Source organism: Caretta caretta, chromosome 6, assembly GCF_965140235.1.
Source record: "Caretta caretta isolate rCarCar2 chromosome 6, rCarCar1.hap1, whole genome shotgun sequence".
NCBI lineage: Eukaryota > Metazoa > Chordata > Testudines > Cheloniidae > Caretta > Caretta caretta.
The window spans coordinates 12,749,768-12,775,658 of NC_134211.1; the positions used below are offsets into that span (position 1 = coordinate 12,749,768).

The window sequence follows — 25,891 nt, forward strand, 5'->3', positions numbered from 1 at the left end:
AATTTATTTGAGCATGAGCTTTCGTGAGCCACAGCTCACTTCATCAGATGTGTACCGTGGAAACTGCAGCAGTTTCCACGGTACACATCTGATGAAGTGAGCTGTGGCTCACGAAAGCTCATGCTCAAATAAATTGGTTAGTCTCTAAGGTGCCACAAGTACTCCTTTTCTTTTTGCGAATACAGACTAACACGGCTGTTCCTCTGAAACCTGAGATCATCTAGTTTCCCATCCTGTATAACCCAGGCCAGAGCACTTCCCCCACTGCTTTCTGCATCAATCCCAGAACTGGTGCTTGAGCTAGATCTTTTGGAAAGATACCCCATCTCGGTTTAAAGACCTCAAGCAAGGGAGGAAACTACCATTTCCCTGGGTGAGTTGCTCTGGCCTCTCAAACAGAGCAGTGATTCTGGGCACTGTAAATTCACACAACTCTCACTCCCTGCCCCAATGTGCTTACAATCTCAGGGTATGAGCTCAGATAACAAGGGCACATGCCTTGAAGAAAGGGGGCGCATGGGCTGACAGACTTGATCAGTGTAGTAAGCCGTCCAGCTGCTCCCTAGCCAATTTTTTTGCAGGCATCACAGCCAAGGGGGACTCAAAGGAGGACAAAGTATAAGGGCTTTGCAGGTTTTTATGGGGCACTCCTCCCCAAAAGGGATGGATCCCTGCTCCTTTCTTGGGGGCCTCTAGATACTACTGTACGCTTTCTCCTGCTATCCCACAGGTGTGCAAGCTGATTGGCTTGTAGGTGCATGCAGGGGGCAGATAGGCACTTCAATTGCGCATGGGTGACACCTGACACACAGGCATGCTGGAACCTTGCTTCTACCAACCTGCCCCCATTGCATGCATTGCAATCACACGAGCCTAAAATGCAGGGGGTGTGTGTGTGTGAGAGAGAGACAGCGAGAGTGTGACCTGGTCTCTGTGGGAGGCGAAGGCCTCACACAAAACCTCCAGAGGGCAGCGTTCAATCTTTTGCCTCCCTTTTTCAGGGCACTGTTGCTTTAAGCTGCAGCCGGAGAGAGACCCAAGCTAGCCCGTGCTGTAGCCAGTGTGGCGGCCAGGCTAGGCTGGAGGAGGCATTGCGGAACCACTCGATCCTGCCTCTCTCGCTATTTTCATGACCTAGTGATCTGACATTTTATCGGATTGTATTTTTTGCGGTGGCTTTGGCACAGGTTTCTTTCTTCCCCTCTCCTGGTACCCCCTCGGCTAGCCCTGCCCGCCGCTTGCCCAGACTCACACACAGACACACAACTCAGGAAACAGAAGCAGTTGTCAAGGGGGTGGGAGATCAGCAAACCCGTAGCCGCATCCACGGCGAGGCAGGCCCGCCTCTCCTGCAAACACGCGCGGCGCCTCAGAGAGGAAGGGGAGCCGCTCGCAGAGGAGGCGAAGCTGATCAGAAATAAGGAAGAAGTGGAAGGGGCTGTCGCTGCAAGGCATCATGTGGATCTGTTGGTGAAAGGGGTGGGGGAACAACACCCCCCCTCTTCTTTCCCACCCCACCCCTCCGGCATCTAGAGGGGCAGAGAGGGGGCTCGGTCGGCAGCTGAGGCCGGAGACGCAAAAATTAATAATCTCTTAAGGTATTTAAAAAAAAGAGAAGAAAAAAAAAGGAAAGAAGAAGAGACAAGATTGACTGGCAAGATGGCCGACCTGGAAGCGGTGCTAGCGGATGTGAGCTACTTGATGGCTATGGAGAAAAGCAAATCCACCCCTGCAGCCCGGGCCAGCAAAAAGATCCTGTTACCTGAGCCCAGGTGAGCTGGGGGCAGGTGTGGGGCAGCCGGCTGTGCCTTGCTGGCCCTTTGGTTGGAGATGGACCTCTCCCCCAGCTCCCTGCAAGGTGTCTTGACCTAAGCAGAGTGGGCGCCCCAGGTTGGGCATGGGGAGGGTAGCAAAGTGGCATGGTTCTGTGAGTGTGTGTTGGGGGCAGCTGTGTGTTACTGGGGGAGGCTGGCACACTCTGCCCTGTTCAGGTTGTTTCTTCCTGATTGTTTCCCCCCTGTAGCCTGGATAGTTTCCCATTATTCTGTTTTCTTCCTGGCTCCTGTGTCTTGCTCTCCAGTACCAGGGAGATGGGAGAGGAGGGGCTGAGTTGACCTCCCCCCCCCCTTTAAAACCCAGAGACCCTTCCCCACACCACCCCCTCCTCCTTTGTATCTGTCAGTTCCCAGTACCAGGGTTGGGATCTCCCTGTGCTTGGGAGGCTCTGAAAAACAGCCCCTTTGTGCCCAACATGATCCTGGCAAATCAGATGCACTGTACCTGCTATAGGCTGATCTACACAGCTGGCGACATGCAGGCATGCATCAGACACAACCGTGCGGTAGGGCTGCACTGGCGCCTGTCTAATGGTTGGGAGACACATGCAACGGGGTTTGAGATGCAATCTGTGCTAAGGATCATCTGTGCCCAGCACCATACTTCCAACCCCGTGCTCAATATCCATGCCCTTTAATGAGCGAGTGGCACTTAACCCGTGCCTGGGGGCCAGGGCAACTTGTGGCACAACAGACATGTACAGTAGCATGCGCGGCACCTTTTTGGCCTTTGCTAATGCTGGGCATCAAGGGGGAATGGGGCAGAGAAAGTCATTGAAATGCAGCTGGCTCTGGGGTGGGAGGGAAAAGCTGCAGAGCGAAGGGCTGACCCCTCTCCTATTGCATCCATGCCCCTATGGGGTCTGCAGTGCCTATGGTGGACAGACAGGGACACTTGGGTGTCGGAGGGGGTCATGTCAGAACTGGGCTAGGGCTTAGTGTATATAGCTGGGAAGGGAGGGAGCAGGGTTGGGTAGAGGGGAATGGATGAGTAAGGAGGAGGGTGGATGGATGAATGGGGGCAGAATCTGCCTCGCTGGGGCTGCTTTCCTGCTCTCAAGGGCTGTTGATAGCACAGCACAAAGCTGGACCCATGGAGGCCCCCATCCCCACCAGTCCCTGCTCTTGAACCCCATCCCTTCCAGAAAAGAGCCCGGCCTTACGGGGGAACAGGGCTGCAGGGTGAGGGAGAGGGGAGCTCAGAGTCAGGGCTCCTCACTGAGATATTCCCCCCTTCCCCCCCGGCCACCCAGAGTAGAGGCTGTTGGCTCCAGCCCCCGAGCTCATCTCAGGCCCACAGCGCAATGGCAGACAAGCCCCAGGCTGGGCGGGGTGTGACTTGGCTTGAAGTGACACCTGTGAGTGGAGGGGAAGCCAGGGCAGCACGAGGCCTGGTACTACCTGGCAGTCACACAGGCCCAGGCCACTGGCATGGGGCTGTGAGTTTCCACCCTCGTGAGCGCATGTGTGAGAGCATCCATCCCCTGCCTGCTGAGCCCCCTCTGCTCCCATGGCCTGAGGGGAGCAGGCCCTAGGGCCAGCCAAGCTCCAGTCCCCTGTTTCCAGCTTCTCCACAGGGGCAGGTGCCCACCGGGATGGTAGGGAGACCCTTTTTAGCTAGGAGTCCCTAGAAGCACCGGGGGCTTCCTGGACTCCAGATTTCTCTGTGCTGGGCCCATGGAGGGCAATGGCTGGATGGTGCCCCCTGCCCTGCTCCCCGGAGCCAGGCCTGTCTGACCCCAGACTCCTGCTTAACTGAAGATTCCCCCACCCCAACTACGCTGCTCCCCGTCACTGTGTGAGAGCAGGGTAGGCCTTGTGGGGACTGGGCCTGTGTGCTGGGGTGCAGCGGGGGCAGGGAGGGGCCAGGCCTGTGTCCTGGGGTGCAGTGGGGGTGGGGAGGGACTAGGCCTGTGTGCTGGGGGGCATGGGGAGCAGAGGCATTTTCCGTAGCTGTGATAAGATGTCTGGGATGGTAGCCTAGGGCCCCCCCCCGTCCTGGAGAGCGGTTACAGCTGGGCCTTACCCAGTTGCCCCCTCTGGGGAGGGCTATGGGCAGAGACTGCTGCTGAGTCTCGGTGCCGCAGGGAGCTGCTCCCTGCACTGCCCTACTCCTACGTGGCCCGTGAGATGGCCATCCCAGCGCTGCGTAGTGCCCTTGCTGTGGGGGATGGACCTGGGGGGGGGGGGTGTTGGGGGCTGACCATCTTTGTGCATGGGGGAGCTTTAAGGGGTGGGGTGGGGAGGGGAATGGATCTCTGGGGGAGATGTAGTGGGGGAGGCATATCTCCTGTGTGGAGGTGACCTTGGGTTTGTAAAGTGGATGGGGGGCTGGGGTCCCTCTCCCTTTGATCCCCACAATAACCTCGTCTGTGTTTTCCCTGGGAGCCTCTGGTGGCTCACACCTGGGCCAGCCCAGCCCTCATTCCCCCACATCCCACCAGCCAGGCCTGTGGGAAAGGCACTGCCAGCTGCTGCCTCGGGCCGGGACCCTGAGGGGATGGCACAGGGGGCCAGGGACTAGTAGGGGCATGAGGGGCAGGGCCTGGGGTTGGGGTCTGAAGGAAGGGGCATGCCGAGCCAGCTGTGACCCCATGGGGTCAGGAACTTGGTTGAGAGGGACATGCTGCCTTATGTCCGATCTGACTGTGGTGTGGAGAAGGGGGTGCAGGGGCTTCTGTGTCACACACACACACACACACACCCACCCCTAACCTGCTCCCCCACCCCTGTTGGGTTCGGGTTTACACTGGCCACAGAGGTGGGGACGGGAAGGGTCAAGCCTCCTGGCCCCTAGGCACTCCTCCCCCGCCGTAGGGCCCAACCAGAGGAGTTCCTCTTTTTCGCCTGCCTCTACAGATTGATTTGGGGAGGCTAGAGAATAAAATCCTGGAGCCAGACCCAATCAGGGAAACAGAACCCTGCGCCATGCCGGCATTGCCCACAGCAGCCATGGGCATGCAGCAAGGCACTGCCAGGTGTGTCTGGGTGGAGGTAGCAGGGGGTCATAGGCTGGGGTTGAGGGACATGGACAGAGCTCAGAGAGGAGCCCAGAGCTGGGATAGCAGAGGGGCTGCAGGGTGGGATGGAGGGGCAGCGGCAGAGCTGTGGGGGGAGCCCAGGGCTGGGCTAGCCCAGGTCTCTGGGTCGGGATTGAGGGAAGATCTGCCAGGGGATTGGCAATGACTGTGAATGACAGATCAAGCCCAGAGCTCCTGCTGCAGGGAGGTATTGAAATATCTTGACAGAGCCAGTCTTTAAGGTTCGGACTGGGGCCAGAACTGAAATGTGGCTCCCAGGGACCCACCACCCCATCGTGCCAAGGCTGAGGCCCTCCTCCATCATCAAGGGAGCCTCTGCCTGCTGGCCCAGCCTTGAGGGAGGTCCCTCCCTTTTTCCCATTGGCCTGTGGGACTAAGGAGAGTTTTTGGTTCCAAGTTTTGCTGAATTCGCCCAAGATCCTGAGACCTGGGAGGCTGGAAAGATGAGAGGTCGAGTCCCTCTGGATGCCCAGTAAGAGGGCGAGGCCAGAGGGCAGAAGTGGAGTTGATTAGGGCTAATCAGTCCTGGGGCCAGGTTTCCATTCTCTTTGGTGACATCGAGAGCAGCCTCAGGGCTTCTCCAGTACCCCGTAGGGCCTTGACACCAGCTCTGGCCACACCCTCAAAAACCCCACAGGAGCAGATGGGGCAGAGCTGCCTCAGTCCCAGCAGAGACCTCCCCCTCCCAGGCCAAAGGAGCCCTTGGCTGCCCCAGCACGAAAGACCTGGCCCGGGCAAGCACCTGGCCCTAGTTCTTTGGCCCATGGTCTGTTAAAGAATCAGAGCACTGCTGCCCTTGGCAGGGCCAGGAGAGGATGGCACCTTCATGGGCAGGGCTTCACTGGCCAGCAGAAAGGCCTGTAGCCATACGGGCATGTCCAGACCAGGGGCCCATCTAGCCTGGTATCCCGTCTCCGATAATGCTCACATCTGGCTGCTTCATGGGGAGGTGCAAGGAACCTCCCAGTGGGCAGTTCTGGACCAGAGCTTTCACTTTTATCCCCTTTCCAGTAGCCACTAGGGAGCCCCAACTGCAGCCAGGGCCCTGCTGTGCCAAAAGCTGCACGGACATGTGTTGAGAGAGCCCCTGCTCCGAAGAGCTCAGTCTGCATAGACCTGGCAGACCATGCCAGGGTTGTCATCCCCGTTGTACCAATGGGGAATTCAGGCACCGAGAGACGATGGTCACATGGAGTGTCTGCCATAGAGCCAGGAATAGAATCCCAGCCCACCCTACTGTAACCTCTAGACCCCAGTCCCCTCCCAGAGCTGGGAGAGAACCCAGGAGTCCTGGCTCCGAGCCCCCCCTGCTCTAATGATGAGACCTCCACACCCTTCCCAGAGAACCCAGGAGTCCTGAACAGCTCAAGTTCTTCTCTTTGCCCTGAAAACTGTCAGGCCCTATTTGTACAGATCCCAGAGGAGGATGTTGCAAACTCCCACCCCTCCCTGTGGGTGGGAATGGAGGCAGCAGCCTCTCTCCATCTCCCCATTATCCACCTGACTTGACTTTCCTGCTGGTCTGAGATGTTCCTTGTGCCACAAGGCCTGGTGTCTTCCTGCTCAGGTCTGCTGGGTGCCAGCTGCTGTCTTGCAATGGCATTCATGCCCCTTGGGGAGCTGCCCATGGATACACTGGGCAGGTGGGATGTTCCCTAGGTTGAGATTTTGGCAGCCTGGTCAAGCATCGTAGAAGCACCAGCTGGATCCCGGTGGGGCTAAAGGACTTGGGTGGGGCTTTTAAGACTTCAGGGCAGAGCTGCTGAGCCCCACAGGACTCCAGCCACTCTGACTGCCCCATGACAGAGGTCTCTGGCCCAAGCCCTGCAGGGACCGGCTGGACTGAAGGACATTACACAGCCTGCAGGCCTGGCTTGGCTGGGCTGGGCCTCGTGTTGAACTCAAGGAGCCCGTCTGGACTCAGTGGCCATGCCACTGAAAGAGGAGTGGCTTAGGTGTTAAGCTGGGGGGCAGGAGACCTGCTTTCAATTCCTTCCTCCTCCCTGTGTGACCTTGGGCACATCACTCAGCCACTCTGTGCTTCAGTGTCTTCATCTGGAACATGAGGCTACGAGCACTTCCCTCCCTCCCAGGGACATTGGGAGGCTAAATCCATTAAAGATCACGAGGTTCTCACCTGGAGCAGCGTAGGGGCCAGATGAGCCTGAGACAGATGGAAAACAATGGAGTTACGCTGGACACCTGGACCCAGTTCTGGCACTGCTCAAAAACAAACCATGATTGTTTCACGAACATAAATTGTTGTGCAAAAGTCAACATGGCTTCTGTAAAGGGAGATCATGTCTTACTAATCTATTAGAGTTCTTTGAGGGGGGTCAACAAACATGTGGACAAGGAGGATCTAGTGGACATAGTGTACTTAGATTTCCAGAAAGGCTTTGACAAGGTCCCTCACCAAAGGCTCTTACATAAATTAAGTTGTCAAGGGATAAGAGGGAAGATAGTTTCATGGATTGAGAACTGGTTAAGAGACAGGGAACAAAGGGTAGGAATAAATGGTAAAATTTCAGAATGGGGAGGGGTAACTAGTGGTGTTCCCCAAGGCTCAGTCCTAGGACCAATCCTATTCAACTTATTCATAAATGATCTGGAGACAGGGGTAAGCAGTGAGGTGGCAAAGTTTGCAGATGATTCTAAACTGCTCAAGATAGTTAAGACCAAAGCAGACTGTAAAGAATGTCAAAAAGATCTCACAAAACTAAGTGATTGGCAACAAAATGGTAAATGAAATTTAATGTGGATAAATGTAAAGTAATGCACATTGGAAAAAATAACCCCAACTATACATACAATATGATGGGGGCTAATTTAGCTACAACTAATCAGGAAAGAGATCTTGGAGTCATCGTGGATAGTTCTCTGAAGACGTCCATGCAGTGTGCAGCAGCAGTCAAAAAAGCAAACGGGATGTTAATCATTAAAAAAGGGATAGAGAATAAGATGGAGAATATCTTATTGCCCTTATATAAATCCATGGTACGCCCACATCTTGAATACTGTGTACAGATGTGTTCCCCCCATCTCAAAAAAGATACTCTGGCATTAGAAAAGGTTCAAGAAAGGGCAACTAAAATGATTAGGGGTTTGGATTGGGTCCCATATGAGGAGAGATTAAAGAGGCAGGACTTTTCAGCTTGGAAAAGAGGAGACTAAGGGGGGATATGATAGAGGTCTATAAAATCATGAGTGATGTGGAGAAAGTGAAGAAGGAAAAGTTATTTACTTGTTCCCAGAATATAAGAACTAGGGGCCACCAAATGAAATTAATGGGCAGCAGGTTTAAAACAAATAAAAGGAAGTTCTTCACTGTGGAGGTTGTGAAGGCTAGGACTATAACAGGGTTTAAAAGAGAACTGGATAAATTCATGGAGGTTAAGTCCATTAGTGGCTATTAGCCAGGATGGGTAAGGAATGGTGTCCCTAGCCTCTGTTTGTCAGAGAGTGGAGATGGATGGCAGGAGAGCGATCACTTGATCATTACATGTTAGGTTCACTCCTTCTGGGGCACCTGGCATTGGTCACTGTCGGTAGACAGGATACCGGGCTGGATGGACCTTTGGTCTGACCCAGTATGGCCATTCTTATGTTCTTATGATGTGGCCAGTTCGTGTGTCAGCGTCAAGAGGCAGCAGGGGCTAGTGAGTGGGGCTGGGTGACCTTGGGCCAGTCCCTTCCTGTCTCTGTGATTCAGTTTCTGTTCCTGGCCTTTGTCCTGTGTAGCTGGATTGGGAGATTCTAAGGGTAGAGGCTATTTCTTACAAGCGTGTACTGTGCCCGGTAAAATGGGGTGCTGATCTCAACTGGGGCCTTTGGATGGCTACCTAATGGATGTGCTAGTGAGTGACTAATGCTCCCCCATGGCTGTTGTTTAAACAAACAAACAAGGAAATTCCCACCCAAAAAACTTGGTGAAGCTGCAGCTGGAGGCAGCTACTGAAGGGAGGGAAGGGTCTTAAAGGGAGATGGAATTTAACAAACTAATAAATATTGGAAAGTCAAGGAAGGTTCGGTTCAGGGGAAAAAGCATATATTAAAATCCACAATATGGGAATGCCTGAGGCTCCGGTGGGGAGATGCCTGTTCAGACACCCCCAGGCGTATAGATGCAGAATCCAAATGGGCCCAGGTGATTTCTACTGGGGGAGAGAACAGGAGTGAGGGGTGGGTATCTCAATTAACCCCTTGTGTGCTGTGTGTCTCACCAGCATCCGCAGCGTCATGCAGAAATACCTGGAGGACCGGGGCGAAGTGACCTTTGACAAGATCTTTTCTCAGAAGATCGGTAAGTGGAGGGAGTGGGGGTGAAGTGCAGCAGGGGATGCACAGACGCACATGCAGATATACCTATGCACATCCCCCTCCCCCCCCCCCCCCGCCCTTGGTATGACTGTGTGTCTGGGAGGGTTGGGATTGAGGGACAACAGCAGAGCTGTGGGAGGGAGCCCAGCGCTGGGCTAACAGGGGGCTGCGGGTTGGGATTGAGGGGCACCAATAAAGCTGGGGGGGCTCTGTGCTCACACCTATCTCCAGGGCTGGCCGTGCTCCTCACTGAACAGCTCCAGCCCTGGGGGAGGCAAGAGGCCGGCTGTGAACACGGGTGGAGGGTGTTGAAGCACAAGAGGAAATTCTCCTTCCTCTTTGTGTGGCTTGGGCAGCTCCCATCCCCGCGCCTCCTCCCCACCACCCAGGCCCAGATCCCTTTCCCGGGTCTCTGGCTGGGGCAGGGGGCATGGACTGGAATGGGGAGGCGCTTGGTGAGATTTTCCAGTTGGGGGAGAATCCCAGGGTGGGGGTTGGAGGGAAGGGTCAGGTGGTGACTCCAATCAGGTGGTGAGTTGGGAGAAGGGTGGGTTTGGGATCGGGGGGGTGGGGGTGGGTTTGCTGGGTGGGTAGAGGTGTGTGGCAGGAGTGGGGGTGGGGGGAGTGTCATGTTTTGGTGCGGGATGGGAGGAGGCTGGGGTTCCCCAGTGGGTTTGGAGTTTGGGTTGGGGGTTGGGTGGGCGTTAGGAATCCAGAGTCTTCCCAGTCACTTGGGGCTTCCTGGGAGTGGAGGGTACCTGGTGGATTGGGGTCTCTTGGGCAGTGGTGTCAGGATTGGGAGAGGGGAGGAGTCCCTGGTGGGCTGGGTTTGGGATGGGGATTGGAGTCAGGGGCTGGGGTCTCTGGTGGGTGGGGATCCCTGGGGGAAGGTCAGAGATGGGGATTACCAGGGGGCTTGGAGGTAGGGGCTTCTAAGGGGCTGGGGGCCCCCGTGGTCTCTGTCTGGGCCCTCTGGCTGGCGTGGTGGGACACTTCCCCTTTCTGTCATTGGTAGCTAACGGCCTCCAGCAGGAAGCCCCTGTCACTTCCTCCCCCGCCCACGCTTGTGTTTGTGGTTTCCGTGCCAATACGCCCCATGCTCCCCTGCGCTCCCCTGCCTGCTCCACACCACCTGGCCTTTTGCCCAACTAACCCTGTCAACTGCAGCCTATCCAGCAGGGTGGGAGCTGGCAGCACCTGGAGCCATTTAACCGCAGGGCCCCCGGGGGTAGGATGGAGCCATCCGGAGAGCCTTGTGGCCCAGCCTGGCTCTGGGGAGAGGCCTGCTGCTACTGTCACCCTCTCTGGTGGTGACTACAGTAGGGGTGCTGGGCAGAAATAGCCCACTGTTGCTACCACTGGTATAGACAGGAGCTGGGTTTGAGGGAGTCAGGAGGGATTGCATGACTTGGGTGCAGGGAATGGAACATGAGGCCTTTGCCCTCTAGAAGGCACTGGCTGCTATCCAGCCCCAGGAGGTTAGGGGCCAGGTTCAGGGCTCTGGGGCCCTGACTCTCTCCCTGTTTCCCAGGGTACCTGCTGTTCCGGGATTTCTGCCTGAATCAGGTGGAGGAGGCGAAGCCGCTGGTGGAGTTCTATGAAGAGGTGAGGCCCTGGGGGGCTGACCCCCATGCCATCGTAGACACACCGGAGTTTCCCTATCCCCACCCAGCAGGAAGGGGGAGGGGTAAATTCCCACCCTGTGGGTTGTTAGGGTGGCTGCTGGAAGGCTCCCCTGCCCTCTGGGGTGTTGGGAGATCACAGCCATGGCTTTGCAGCCTGCCCCAGGGTGACACTGTGCCCCCTGTCCCCAGATTAAGAAATATGAGAAACTGGACTCGGAGGAGGATCGAGCCACCAAGAGCCGCCAGATTTTCGACCAGTACATCATGAAGGAGCTGCTGTCCTGCTCCCATGTGAGTGTGCCACCCCAGAGGGGACCCAGAAACCACCACAGACCTTGCACTGGGGGGGACCTGAAAAACTACCACAGACATTTCCTGGGGGGACTCCAGAAACCAGCACAGAACCTGCCCAGGGGGACCCCAGAAATCTCCAGAAACCTCACTCAGATGGGACCCTGAAACCATCACACCCCTTGCCTCAGAAGGGACCCCCAAGACCTCCAGGAGCTCTGCCTCATGCGTGACCCTGAAGCAGTCACAGACCCTGCCCCAGATAAGAACCCTGCACTGCTCCCCCGGCCCTCCCATCCTGGCCTGAGAGTTGGATTTCTCCTTGTTCACATAGTCCAGAGTCTCCCCTGGTGCCCCAGCCCTGCCCTGTAGGCTACCGTGGGATGGGGGTGGGGATAACCTAGACCCAGATCCACCCTGACCACCTGAGAAGGGGTGTGAGGACCACACAGGCTTTCATTGCTCCACTGCTTTTCCCACAGCCCTTCTCCAAGAGCGCCACAGAGCACGTGCAGAGCCGGCTCAGCAAGAAGCAGGTGCCACCAGACCTATTCCAGGTGTGTCTCCACCCCCCACCTTCTCACTACTAACCCCACGGGGTCAGCCCCACGGGCCCAGCCCCACGGGCCCCTCTAGGCCCGGATCCCCCCTGTGGTGCTGGTCCAACCCCACGGGCCCCTCTAGGCTAGTGCTGCACTAAATCAGTCCCATGAGTCCACCTAGCTCAATATTTCCTCCCCAGCTGCACCAGATCAGAGCAATGAGCCCCTCTAGCCCGGTCTCCTGCCCCTTCCTGATGCTGTGTGGGAGGGGGTTGCTGTCGGGGAGGGTAAGGGGGGTGGGGCTGCCCTGGTGGCTGGGGAAGGGAGAGATACTAAGAAGCTCTGTCCCTCCCTCAATGCAGGGTGGGTGGGGTTGACAGTCCCCAAGAGAAGGGTTTCCCATCCCACTTGCCACTGTGGGAGGATGGGGGGAAGGAATTTCCTGGCATGGCCCATCCCACTGGGGGTGGGTGGGGTTCCCTGCTGACCCCCTCTCTTTCCCACCCTGATTCCCATGTCTCCCCCAGCCGTACATTGAGGAGATCTGCCAGAACCTGCATGGAGCCATCTTCCAGAAATTCATCGAGAGGTGAGAGGAGCCATCTGCTGTGGGGACTGGCTGGGGGCCTGGACCTGGGGGGATGTCTGTCGAGGGCTGGAGGTTCTCTTCCTGCAAGGACCTTGGCAGGCGGGGGATGGGGAGGTCTCTGCACAGGGCTGAGGGGGTCTCTCTGGTTGCGGGGATGGGCAACCTCTCTTTGCAGGGGTCTCTCTGGGATGCGGTATGGGGTGTCTCTCTGCAGGGCTATGGGGGTCTCTCTGGGTGGTCTTGCTGCAGGGCTATAGGGGCAGGGATCTCTGCATGACTGGGGTGATGTAGTCTCTGCAGGCCCGTGGGGCGGGGGGGTCCTCTCTGTGGGGGCCTCTGTAGTTTTTTCACCTCTTTCTGCTTTGTTGTAGTGACAAATTCACCCGCTTCTGCCAGTGGAAGAACGTGGAGCTGAACATCCATGTGAGTGTCTCCCAGGGCATAAGAACATAAGCACTGCTACAGACTAGGGACCAAGTGGCTAGGCAGCAGTTCTGCAGAAAAGGACCTAGGTGTTACAGTGGACGAGAAGCTGGATATGAGTCATCAGTGTGCCCTTGTTGCCAAGAAGGCTATTAGCATTTGGGCTGTATAGGTAGGAGCATTGCCATCAGATCGAGGGACGTGATCATTCCCCTCTATTAGGCATTGATGAGGCCTCATCTGGAGTACTGTGTCCAGTTTTGGGCCCCACACTACAAGAAGGATGTGGAAAAATTGGAAAGAGTCCAGCGGAGGGCAACAAAAATGATTAGGGGACTGGAACACATGACTTATGAGGATAGGCTGAGGGAACTGGGATTGTTTAGTCTGCGGAAGGGAAGAATGAGGGGGGATTTGATAGCTGCTTTCAACTACCTGAAAGGGGGTTCCAAAGAGGATGGAGCTTGGCTGTTCTCAGTGGTGGCAGATGACAGAACAAGGAGTAATGGTCTCAAGTTGCAGTGGGGAAGGTTTAAGTTGGATATTAGGAAAAGCTTTTCCACTAGGAGGGTGGTGAAGCACTGAAATGGGTTACTAGGGAGGTGGTGGAATCTCCTTCTTTAGAGGTTTTTAAGGTCAGGCTTGACAAAGTCCTGGCGGGGATGATTTAGTTGGGGATTGGTCCTGCTTTGAGCAGGGGGTTGTACTAGATGACCTCCTGAGGTCTCTTCCAACCCTGATATTCTATGATAAAAACGGCCACACTGGGTCAGACCAATGGTCCATCTAGCCCAGTATCATGTCTGCAGACAGTGGCCGGTGCCAGGTGCTTCAGAGGAAATGAACAGAACAGGGCAATTATCCAGTGAGCTACCCTCTGTCATCCAGTCCCATCTTCTGGCAAACAGAGGTTTAGGGACACCCAGAGCAGAGGTTGTGTCTCTGACCGTCTTAGCTAATAACCACTGATGAACCTCTACTGTTGGCTGTCACAACATCCCCTAGCAAAGAGTTCCATGTGCTGACTGTGTGTTGTGTAAAGCACTTCCTTATCTTTGTTTTAAACCTGCTGCCTAGTAATTTCACTGGGTGACCACTGGTTCTTGTGTTATATAAAGGGGTAAATTACGCTTCCTTATTCGCTTTCTCCACACCAGTCATTATTTAATAGGCCACCAGCATATCCCCCCTTAGTTGTCTCTTTTCTAAACTGAACAGTCCCAGTCATTTTAATCTCTTCTCATACGGAAGCTGTTTCAGACCCCTCATCATTTTTGTTGCCCTTCTCTGAACTTTTTCTAGTTCTAACATACAATTTTTGGATTGGGGCAACCAGAACTGCATGCATTATTCAAAGTGTGGGCACACCATGCATTTATAGAGTTGCAGGTTCTATCTGCGGGGAGCCTGGCCTGGGCAAGGGATGGGGCTGTAGTCCATCTTGGGGGGCTTGGCCTGGAAGGGTTGACAGTTTGTATTTGGGGGGTAGACTTGCACGGAACTGTATCCCATTTCCATGTGCCCCTTGCACAGCACAGCGACCCCCTACTGCCCCTACTCCACCTCGCAGCTCCCTATGGAGCCCCTGGGTCCCAACCTAACCCCACTGCGACCGAATCGTCCCACCTCCTGGGGCTATGCTCATTGTGGGTGAGACTGTGCGGGGCAGTAGCTGTGGGAAAGGGGTCTCCTCAGCCCTGACTCACTGCGAGCTGGGGCTCCCTGGCTCGTATTGCGCGAGCCCCAACATTCAGATGCAGGTTGAGATCCAAGCCCCTCCCCCCCCCGCCCCTCCAGGGCTTAGAGGGAGCATGGCACAGAGAGGAGTTTTCCCCTCAGTTCTACAATGAACATGCTTGTAGCGGTGGGAATGGCCAGGGAACAGGTGCTGTTGTTCCGATGAATGGTTGTCATTGTGCTGTGTACTGTGCATACATGCACACGCAGAGAAAAGTTGGGCCTGCCCTCCCCCGAACATACAGTCCAGACGTAGGACGGATTATTCTCTCTGCTTTGTATCTGTGGAAACCGAGGCACAAACAGGGCTGGGGGGCAGGGGGAGTGACTTCCTCCACATCACCCAGGGAGTCAGTGGCAGAGCTGGGAACTGAATCCAGGAGTTCTAAATCTGAGGCCTTAACGCCAAGCCCAGCCTCTTGCTCCCTGCCTAGGCGTGGTGTGCCCTGAGAGCCCACACTGCACTGTGCGATGTGCCATGAGTTTGCAGCAGTACAATACAATTAATGTGTGGATTTCTCCCCACCCTCACCTGCTCTCCCGTTGCCATGGGCCCAGCTGACCATGAACGACTTCAGCGTGCATCGGATCATCGGCCGCGGCGGCTTCGGAGAGGTGTACGGTTGCCGGAAAGCGGACACGGGCAAAATGTAATTAGCCAACACCAGGGGTGGGGCCCCCGGGGAGAAGAACTGTGAGGGATATTATAGCCAGGAGATGGAGGGGTATCTGCTGGGATTCTGGGGTATTATAGCTGGAAGGTGGAGGGATATCTGCTGGGAATCCGGGGGTGAGGGAGTGTGTGTGTATTATAGCCGGGAGGTGGAGGGATATCTGCTGGGGGCTGGGGGGGTATTATAGTCGAGAGGTGGAGGGGTATCTGCTGGAGGTTGGGGGCGGATATTATAGTTGGGAGGTGGACGAATATCTGTTGGGTTTTGGAGTGGGATATATCTGCTGGGATGGGGGGTGCTGGAGCTGAGAGACACCTGTGAGAGCGAGGGAGCGTTGTTGTGGTGCAAGGGAGGATACCAGTAGTGCTGGTGTTGCCCTGGCTGGCAGAGGGATCCCTTCAATGAGGAGGAGGGTACTGTGGAAGTAGGAGAGATGAACGGATACTTGTCATTACAGAGGATACCGGGGTGAGGGAATTTGCTGTGGGAGTGGAGGGATATCAGCAGGGATTATTTTCTCTCTCGGGGCAGGTATGCCATGAAATGTCTGGACAAGAAGCGCATTAAGATGAAGCAGGGGGAGACGCTGGCCCTAAATGAGCGCATCATGCTGTCTCTCGTCAGCACCGGGGTGAGGACAGCTCTCCACACACCATGCACTGCAGCCATGGGGCCTGCCTGGCTGGGCCAGCCTCGCCACAGGGCATACAAGGGGTGGGGGGGGGTGTCAGAACAGGGCAAGCCTGATCTAAGGTAAAGGGGGGGGCCTGTGTCTGAGGACAGCAGTGGAGGCGGTTAGCACAGGGGAGGGCAGGAGTGAGTGTGTTCAGAGAATGGGGGATGCAGGCAAAGGGTGGGGAGCACATGGGGACAGGGAGCTTGAGGGGGCAACATGTAAGGGGTGGGAGCACACGTAGAGAGGATTGAAGAGGGGTGGGGGCAGCACGTGGGGTAATGTGGAGGTTGGTGGGGGGCAGCATGCAGGGGAGCATGCAGTGGGGTGGGGGCAGCACGTGGGGCAGTGTGGAGGGAGGGGGAATCTGTGGGAGGGCAGTGCAAGGGGGAATGTAGAGGGCAGCGTGTGGGGGAGAAAGAGAGCCTGCGGTGGCACAGTTTGTGGGGTTCCCTTGATCAGTGGGTGACCCATCTCGACCTCTCGCCCCAGGACTGCCCCTTCATCGTGTGTATGTCCTACGCCTTCCATACCCCTGACAAACTCAGCTTCATCCTGGACCTGATGAATGGTGAGAACCCCCTGCTATCCTTGGGGGATACCCCAGCCCCCACACTGCCCACCCCTTACAATCAATAATACACCCTATCTCAAGCTAGGCGCCACTGTCCGGCGCTGCACATGCTTAGTGAGAGAGTGCCTGCCCTGAAGAGCTTGCTGACCACACGGGCAAAGAGTGGGAGGGGAACCGGGGCACGGAGTGGGGATGTGATTTGCCCAAGGAACCAGTGGCAGGCCTGGGGATTGAACCCAGGAGTTCTAGCGCCCAGCCTGGTGTTCTAGCCACTAGCCACACTGCCACCTTGTGCATGGCCCACACTGTGTTTCCTGTGGGGCAGGGCCTTGTGTTGACCAGGAAGTCGGCTGTCTCTCGTGCAGGGGGCGACTTGCATTACCACCTCTCTCAGCACGGGGTCTTTTCCGAGGCCGAGATGCGCTTCTACGCTGCCGAGATCATCCTGGGCCTGGAGCACATGCACAACCGCTTCGTGGTGTACCGGGACCTCAAGGTAGCCCCACCCCCTCCCACCACGGAGGGGTGTCTCCCACCCTCCCACACCAGGACCTCAAGGTAATCCCATCCCCTCCTGGAGCCCTGCCCTATCCCACCATGGGTGTCCCCTCTTCCCACACTGGGATCTCAAGGTAACCCCTCCTCCTCCCACCACGGGTGTCCATCCTCCCACACCGGAACCTCAGTGACACGCTGGCTGGCGTTGTTCACGACCTCAGGGCAGAGACCCATGGGGGCGGGGGTGTTCTATAATTATGTTTCACCAACCCCATAAACAACTGTGAACTCCTAAAGCACTATACCTGTCTTACCATGGAGTCACAGCCAGTCACCTTGGGCATGCCAGTCTATATTGCCGCCAGGCCAGCTGGACTTAGTGATGATTCGTTGCTATACACCAAAGCTCACAAAATATTCAGGTTGCTTCTAGTCCCGAGAGATCAGACACTTCCCCCAAGTCAATCTGTACCTCAGATCTCACACCAAAGACAACGCCTGTAGCCAGTCCTATAGTAAACAAACTAAGGATATATTAACTAGGAAAAAGAAATGAACAAGTTACTTACAGATTAAAGCAGGCAAACATGTATACACCAATGAGTTGCAGTCTATGGTTCCAAAAGCTGACAGAGATGTAGTAATCTGTCAGCTCTGAATGTCTTTTAGGGCTAACCCAGGTTGACCCTGGGGATCTCTGCTTCTGTTTCCTGGCTCCAGTCCTGTGAGAGGCCAAACAGCAAAGAGATCAAAAATTTTCATGTCTTCTATCTTTATTTTCTTCTTCCAGAATTCAAGCTGATGGGACAAGCCTTTTGCACATAGCCTGTGCAGGGGCAAGTAGCAGTCTTTGTATTGTGATGTCCCACAGTGGGCCATTTAGTTTTGATAGCCCTTCCCGATGGGCAAGAGGTAATGCCTTTCATAGAGATTTAGCATTTTGCACTAGGCAAAGTTTTGTTCTTGTCTGGTGAGTGACATAGTTCAGAGCAAACATGTTAGAGCTCTATAGCAAACACTTAAGTTTCACCTAACAACGTGGGATACCGACATTATAAGTAGGGTTAATACATGTAGTAATGTACAAGCGTTTCATGAAATCTAAATACATTGTTGTAAGTCTGACACGTCTGACCCATACTGACACACAGGTGAGCTGGACAGGTTTCCAGCAATGAATATGTCTATGCTCAGCTGAGGCCCAAAGCCTTGGCAATAGCTGGCACCTGGTTTGCCAACATCACACCCTCCTCCTCCTCCTCCCACATCTGGACCTTAAGGTAAACTCACCCCTTCCACCACAGGGTTCCACCATGCCAGGGCCTCAGGGTAACCCTGTCTGCTCCCTCCTGGGGTTCCTACCTGCTCAGCCCCCTTGGGGGGTGGTGCTTGGAGATCTTGGGATGAGAGCAGAGCCCCCATTCCAGGACCCCACCTCCATGGGTAGTAAAGTTAAGGGGAGAAGGGCAGGAGTGAGGGACTGGCTTTGCCCAGCTCCCACCTGCTGGCTTCCCTCCCATTCACAGAGCATTTCAGATGCTGCACTTCCCCTCCATCCCCACCCTGGGTCTCCCCATCCCATCACCCTGGCTCATGGGGCTGCTCTTCTCTCTCTGCAGCCAGCAAATATCCTGCTGGACGAGTTCGGTCACGTCAGGATCTCAGACCTGGGACTGGCTTGTGATTTCTCAAAGAAGAAGCCTCATGCCAGTGTGTGAGTGTCCAGGAGCTCCCTTCATAGTCAGTGCCCCCACCCTGCTCCCTACGAGTGCCCCCATCTGGGAGAGGCTGGGGCTAGAGTAGCCAGGAGCGCCTCCTAAAGCCAGTGCCCCCACTCTGCTCACCGTAGCGCCCCCTTCTGGGAGAGGCTGGGGCTGGAGTAGCTGGGAACGCCCTTCACAGCCAGTATTCCTGTCCCGCCCTCTACAGCGCCCCCTGCTGGGAGAGGCTGGGTGTGTAGTGGTTCTGTGATGGCTCTTTGACGCCCCCTGCAGGGAGAGTGGGGCACTGCAGCTCCTGGGCTGGCCATGGCTCTGTTGTACTCTGACCCCCTTCTCTGTCTATCTCTCTCTCCCCCCACATGCCCCACAGTGGCACGCATGGGTACATGGCGCCGGAGGTGCTGCAGAAGGGTGTGGCTTATGACAGCAGTGCCGACTGGTTCTCTCTGGGCTGCATGCTCTTCAAGTTGCTGAGGGGGTGAGTGAGCAAGCAAGCTTGGGGGAGGGAGGGGGCGCATGTGGGACAGAGGCACCCGTGGGGCAGGGGTATGGCATAGGCAGCATCTAACCACCTTCTCCCCTCCCATCACAGGCACAGCCCCTTCCGGCAGCACAAGACCAAGGACAAGCATGAGATCGACCGCATGACCCTGACCATGGTGAGTGGGGGATCTCCGGTGGGGGGATCAGGTGCAGACAGGATCTCTGCTCTCCTCAGGGCTGCGCGGAGAGGGGCCCCGACCCATCTGTTGGTCCAGGCCAGGAACAGCCCTGCTTTTCAGCTCTGAGCCCATTGTACCTGCCGCCCGTCCCACTGGTCCTCAGCCAGGGCCCTGTCTAGCCCAGCCATACACACCCAACTCCATGGACCCGAGTCTGGCCCTGCCCTCCAGCCCCTGAGCAGAGTGGAGCTCCAATGTGGCTGTGTGGATGAGACTGCCCCTGCAGGCTGGGATTGTGTGCGTGTACACAGCTGACCCGTGCTGGCTAGGTTTGGAACCGCAGTGTCCCTCCAGCCCCAGGAAGGGTCTACCTAGCTCCCAGGGCTGGGGATTGGCCCCTCCCCATAAAATAATCCTATCCCCACCCCCACAGCCTGTAGAGTTGCCCGACTCCTTCTCGCCTCAACTGCGCTCCCTGCTGGAAGGGCTGCTCCAGAGAGACGTCAACCGGAGGCTGGGCTGCATGGGACATGGGTGAGTCTGTGACTGGGGAGCAGGGGGGTTATGCCACATCCTGGGGTGGCACTGGGACCCAGCAAGCATGTGGCAGGAGCCAGCCCAGGAAGGATGGGTGCATTGGGCTACCATCCCCCAACTGGAAGAGATCCATCCTTCAGCCTGAGTGGTGCTGTTTGCATAGGACCTTCAGATATACAGTCACTGTGTTATTAGAACAGGTAGCTCTGGAGTTCCCCCTGCTGGTGTGACAGCACCATCTCTCTCTGCCTATACCCCCATGCTCCAGTCCTGCCCCTGCTAGAATTGGACCCCTTGGCTCCAGCATAGGTTGCTGCATCCTTTGCCCCTCATGTGGGGGGCCAGAGGGACCCTAAGGCCAGCTCTGCTGATTCACCCCACCCCTGGTCTTCCTCCCCAGGGCACAAGAGGTGAAGGAGGATCCTTTCTTCCAGAGCCTGGACTGGCAGATGGTTTTCCTGCAGAAGGTAAGTGGGGTGGGTAGGGAGAGTAGCTGGGTAAGGAGAGGGTCAGGGGCATGTGGCGGGTGCTGCTGTCCTGTCCCCCCAGATTCTCTAACGCCTCCCCTGACCCCGCAGTACCCACCGCCCCTGATCCCGCCACGTGGGGAGGTGAACGCGGCTGACGCCTTCGACATCGGGTCTTTCGATGAAGAGGACACAAAAGGGATCAAGGTACCAGACGGACCTCACGGGGGTTAGCACCGCTCCCCCGGCTGGAAAGGGCAGGGCAGGGCTGGGCCATGCAGGCTCCTCCCCCTCCCTGGTACAGGCTCCCATCCCCTCTCCCAGCACAAGCCCTGAGTTTGAGCATTCCCAGTGCAATGCGCAGGGACTCTGGTCATTAGGGCTTAGTGGGGCTCAGCTCCAACAGTAGCACAGGTGTACAGTGGGGCTGGGGTCCCTCAGGGCACAGTGCCAGCTGCTGCCATTGGAGGGCGCCCCTAATGTGGCTTGGGGGCTGCAGGACACCCAGCTTCCCCTGTGGGAATTCTGACACTGTAGGCAGCAGAGGGAGGAGGCCCTGAGTGGGGTTATGGCATCACACAGTCCCAGCAGCATGGGGAGTAGATCTCAGCTTAGGGGGATGGATCTGTGGGGGTGTCTCTGAGTGGGGGGGGAGGGAGGGGTGGGTCTCACGCCCCATCACCCCACCCAGGGTGTCTCTGAGCGGGTGAGTGGGAACCAGGGGTGGGTCTTGGTATGGGGGGTGTCTGGGAGTGGGTAGGAGGCATGGGTCACAGCCTGGAGTGGGACACACTCTCTCTCTCTCTCTCTCTCTGTGTGTGTGAGGGGTGTTTCTGAGTAAGGGGAAGGGGAGGAGAGGTGGGGTTCAGCCTGTGGGTGTCTGAGCTGGGAGAGGTTGCCTAAGCAGTGGGTGGGTGGGGCATGTTGGAGGATCTCAGGGAGGAGGGGACAGGGCTGAGGCTGGAGTCGTTTGGGGTTGGCAGCAGGAACTGGCTGGTGCTGGGATGGAGCTAGGAGGGGTCGCAGGGAAGCATATGCAGCATGCCCCACCTGAGTTTCCTCTAAGCTGTGTGGCTGCCTATTAAGCCCCATGTAGGGGCTCAGGGCTGTGGTGGGGAGGGCTGCCTCTCCCCCAGCATGGACCTGCCCTGGACTTGCTGAGGCTGGGGTAGAGGCGTCTAGCCCCAATCCAGCCCGGTACGGACCTGCCGCGGCTGGGGGAGAGGCGCCTCTCCCTCCACAGCCCAGATGCTGCTTCAGGGAGAGAGAGAGCTGAGGGGGGTCCTCTCTCCATGCTGTAGCCACCAGGCAGCCTGCACCCCAAACCCCTCAGCCCTGGCCCTTCACCTGTCTGTCCCCCCATACCCCAATCCTCTGACCCAGCCCCACCACATGAGTTTTGTTATGTGCACCAATATTCATTCTGCACATGTGTGGGAAAAATTAGAGGGGGAACACTGCCCCCCACCCGGCCCTTTACTCTTTCTGGAGCCCCAGTTCCCAACTGTGGAGGGAGAGGAGGCCCCTTCACCTTGCCACCAGCCTCCCACCACCCAGCCCTTCCCCCAGAGAGCTTGATGCCAGGAGAGGGTGTGGGGGATACCCAGTCACCTGGGTTGGGGGAGCTCCCAGCTGCCCACGCACCTGCCGTCTTTCTGTCCGTTCCCAGCTGTTGGATAGCGACCAGGAGTTGTACCGCAACTTCCCGCTCACTATCTCGGAGCGCTGGCAGCAGGAGGTGACGGAGACGGTCTTCGACGCTGTCAATGCTGAGACTGACAAGCTGGAGGCCCGCAAGAAGGCCAAGAACAAGCAGCTGGGCCACGAGGAGGGTGAGTGGGGGGAGCCCCCTCCCCATGGTGCCCCCTGCTGGGAGATGCCTACTATAGCCAGCCCCCACTCCCCACAGTGACCTTGTTGGGAGATCCATCCTCCACCATGGCCTCCCCTGCTCTCTACAGTGTCCCCTGCAGGCACTTCCCTGTGTGTTGATGGCTGGCTGGTGCTGCGATCTGACTCTCTCTCTGTCTCTCCCCGGCACAGACTACGCCCTGGGCAAGGACTGCATCATGCACGGCTACATGTCTAAGATGGGCAACCCCTTCCTGACGCCATGGCAGCGGCGATACTTCTACCTGTTCCCCAACCGGCTGGAGTGGCGAGGGGAGGGCGAGTCCCCGGTAGGGAGCTGAGGGCAGGGCCTGGGGCATTGGGGAGGGGGATTCTTGGTGGGGGGGATGAGCCATGGTCTCTCTCTGACCCCCTGGCGCTCTGTCCTCTGCAGCAATCCCTGCTCACCATGGAGGAGATCCAATCCGTGGAGGACACTCAGATCAAGGAGCGCAAATGCATCCTCCTCAAGACTCGGGAGCACAGGCAGCTCATCCTGCAGTGTGATGTGAGTGTGCCCCAGCACCCCCCTCTACTGCACCAGGGCTGCTCGATGTGTCTGCTCCGCCCCCTCCCCCCTCCGGTTGTCTGCTCCCTAGGGCTGCTCCTTCCACGTCTTAGGCTCCCCTGGTTAATAATGCATCCTTTTTGTGACCTCTGATCCCTCTGTGTTGCTCCTGTGGCTGACCCCACCCCTGACTGTGACCCCTGACCCCTCCGTGGTGCCCCCGGCCATCACCTCTGACCCCTCCATGGTGCTCCTGTGCTAACCCCACCTTGTCACCCGGCACAGAGCGACCCTGAGCTGGTGCAGTGGAAGAAGGAGCTGCGCGACGCCTACCACGAGGCCCAGCAGCTGCTGCAGCGGGTGCCCAAGATGAAGAACAAGCCGCGCTCGCCCATAGTGGAGCTCAGCAAGGTGCCACTGCTGCAGCGCTCCAGTGCCAATGGCCTCTGACCCCCACGCCCCCCTTTTTCCCCCGGCTTTAATTTATTGGGTTGGGTTTTACTCGCACCCCCAGCGGAACCGTAACTGTTAATTTGCTGATCCTTGTGACTCCCGCCCTGCCCCCTACTGGAGGGGGTGGGGCATCTGGAGGGGGTGGGGCAGACTCCGCCCTCTCCCTATTTGGGGATGGTTCCTACATTCTGGATCCATTTCTCCCCTCCTTCCCATCTCAGCTCATGGGGCAGGGGCCATGCTGGCCCTGCCCCCAGCAGGATGCGGGGATCACAGGGAGGAACTTCCTCTTTGGCACTTAACTTCCTCCTTTCTCTCTCCATTATCAAATCGTTGCTGGTGCTGGAGAGCTCTGGGGGGGGGGGGGGGGCATGGCCCAGATCCCTGGCACACTGGAGGGCTCTGTCAGCGGGGGGGTTATGGCCCAGGGTATGCCCTTCCCAGCCTGTAGAATGCAGTGAGTATTGGTGAGTAGGGGACAGACCTTGCCTCCCGCCCCTTCTCCATGGGTTACCAGCTCTTACTGGAAGGGAATCCAGCCCCAGCAATGCTGTCCCATGGCTGAGGACCTACAGTGCCATCTGAGAGCCTTGGGGCTCAGGATTGGTCCTGCTTTGAGCAGGGGGTTGGACTAGATGACCTCCTGAGGACCCTTCCAACCCTGATATTCTATGATTGGCCAGGGACCCAAAGGGGTGGGGGCTGGGTGTGGGAGGAGCTTCACTGCCTGGCAGGATCAGGCCGGGGTGGGAGGGGGGACCACCGATTCCAAGAGCAAGAGTTACATTAGGAATGAACAATGAATTATCTAATGGAGGCAAATACCTTCCCCCCACCGCACCCCTTCCCCCGGCAGCCTCTGCCCATGCCGACAGCCCCAGCCCTGGGCTCCTGCCCCCACTGTGCCAATGCCCCTCAGTTCTGACCCCACAGCCCCACCCTCCCCGCTATTGCATTGCTAGGATGCCTGCCTCCCAGGGTATTTATAATAAACTGTGCCAAATAGCAAGATGCCAGTCCCTGCCCTGGCAGACACGGGCAACTCGTTTCACCCATGAGTGATGCCAAACCCAAACCCAGGTCTGTGCAGGTGGAACTGCCCCCGTTGTGCCACGTCTCTGCCCTCCCAAGGACACAGGCGCTTTGCTGGGCCCTAGCCTTAGGGGCACCTGGGCCTTGTGCCAAAGGAGAAGGAAGAGTTGCCTGATGCCAGTGCTGTCCGGCTGGCTGGGGTGGGGGCTGAGCTTTGCGGGGGGAGGGGGGCGGTTGTTGCTCAGCTAGCCGGAGGGCCAGTGCCAACACCAAGTGCTGTGTGTCTGAGTCCGAGGACGGCCAATGTAAATATGTCTGTGCCATGGAGCCCCTGTGCCCAGGGGTGCTGGCCCTGCTGCCCCCTCCCATCCATAGCCCCCTGTATTATTGCTCCAGCCAGCCCCCCAGCTCCTCTCCCCTCCCCCACTCAGTGTTATAACACCTCCCCCCCCGGGGCAGGGGGCTCTTGGGGTGACTTAACCCTGGGTCCCTTTCCATCCCCTCCATGTCTGGGTAGGAGAGAGGGCAGAGTATGGGGGGAACATTTGGCAAGGAGACTGGGGGAGAGGTCTCCCTTCCCCTGTTCCCCCACATCTCCGTGGTCTCCCAGCCCCCAACCGCATGCGAACCTGGCTGTGCTGCATGCGCCCCCCCTCCCCCGCCCCGTGTGATGAGTTCTGCCCGTTCTGCCAATGGCTCTTTTTTTCCCCCTTGGGGAGCGATTTCCTTGGGGGGGGAGGTTGCCCCTCCCCCCTCGCAGTGTCTGTAAATATTGGTTTCTGGACCGTCTCTTCTCGGGGTTAATTTTTTGGCCGAGTTTTGAATGTGATTTTAACGAGTGGAGAAGAAAAAAAGACAACTGAGTTTTATAATAAAAAAGTGAAAAAACGGAGCTCTGCCTGTGGCAGCCAGTCCATGGGACGGGCTGGGCTGGGGTGACTCAGAGCCAGTGTCCCCACCCCTTCTGGCAGCCTCCTAGACAGGGGTCACTTGGGATCCTGTTCCACGGGGGTGGTACACAATGTGGGGGCTCAGCTGGGAGACCGTGGGCCTTGGGGGGCAGCAAGAGTTGTTGGGGGATCCTGGGCCACAGGGTTGTACATGGATGGGGGTATATGCTAGGGGATCCTGTGCTTTCGATGCTGAGCCGCAGCTCCCCCAGCTCTGCCAATACATCCTCTCCCCCTGTCAGTTTCGGTTCCCCTCTGCTGGGCCTTGTGGCTGTATCAAAGCCACCCCCTCAAGGCAGCTGTTTCTGGGCTACAGGAGCAAACCCCTGCCTACCCGATGTGGGCCCTGCTCCTAGTCCTAGAAAAGGGTCCCTGGTCCTTGCAAAGAGCTCTGCGTTCCTGCTGGGAAGGCTCAAAGTCAGTGGGTCCCAGGGACAGTCCCTCTGTGCCCAGTATCCCTCCCCCAGCATCCCAGAGCCAGCTCCACCCTGGTTTTCAAACCCCTCAGTGGCTAATGAACTGGCAGTGAACTGTTCCCATGGCTCATGCCTGGCTGGAATGGGAACTGCAGGGCTGTGTGTCAGAGATCCTATGCTGCTCCCCACCACTGGAGATTCTCCCTGTTCTCCCCAAGCCCCAGGCCTGTGTTCAGTTTCAGAAGCTGCTGGGCCCTTGTCCTGCCACTATTTCCTCCTGAGGGATTCGCTTCAAGGCAAACAGTGGCTCCAAGATGCTGAATGGGGGAGGGACGTTCCAGCTGAGAGGTGGATTTAACCAGCTGTAATAGAACAAGAAAACAACCAGGCAGTGTTATCCCCTTCTCCAGCGCTGGCAGTAGACAGGCAGGGC

The 25,891-nt window shown here is 57.2% G+C and overlaps 1 protein-coding gene across 1 annotated transcript; it reads left to right on the forward strand.

Moving 5' to 3' along the window:
- The first annotated feature begins 909 nt into the window (after positions 1–909).
- GRK2 (G protein-coupled receptor kinase 2) lies at positions 910–24,984 on the forward strand. The gene is made up of 21 exons (XM_048853885.2): positions 910–1,772; positions 9,103–9,179; positions 10,728–10,801; positions 11,011–11,112; positions 11,595–11,669; positions 12,182–12,243; positions 12,615–12,666; positions 14,962–15,053; positions 15,609–15,708; positions 16,243–16,321; positions 16,690–16,820; positions 18,442–18,536; positions 18,914–19,021; positions 19,136–19,202; positions 19,639–19,739; positions 20,143–20,209; positions 20,321–20,416; positions 21,879–22,041; positions 22,253–22,389; positions 22,494–22,607; positions 22,893–24,984. Exons 1-21 carry the CDS (start codon positions 1,660–1,662, stop codon positions 23,055–23,057), a joined length of 2,070 nt encoding a protein of 689 aa, XP_048709842.1. The 5' UTR covers positions 910–1,659; the 3' UTR covers positions 23,058–24,984.
- Positions 24,985–25,891: the final 907 nt, after the last annotated feature.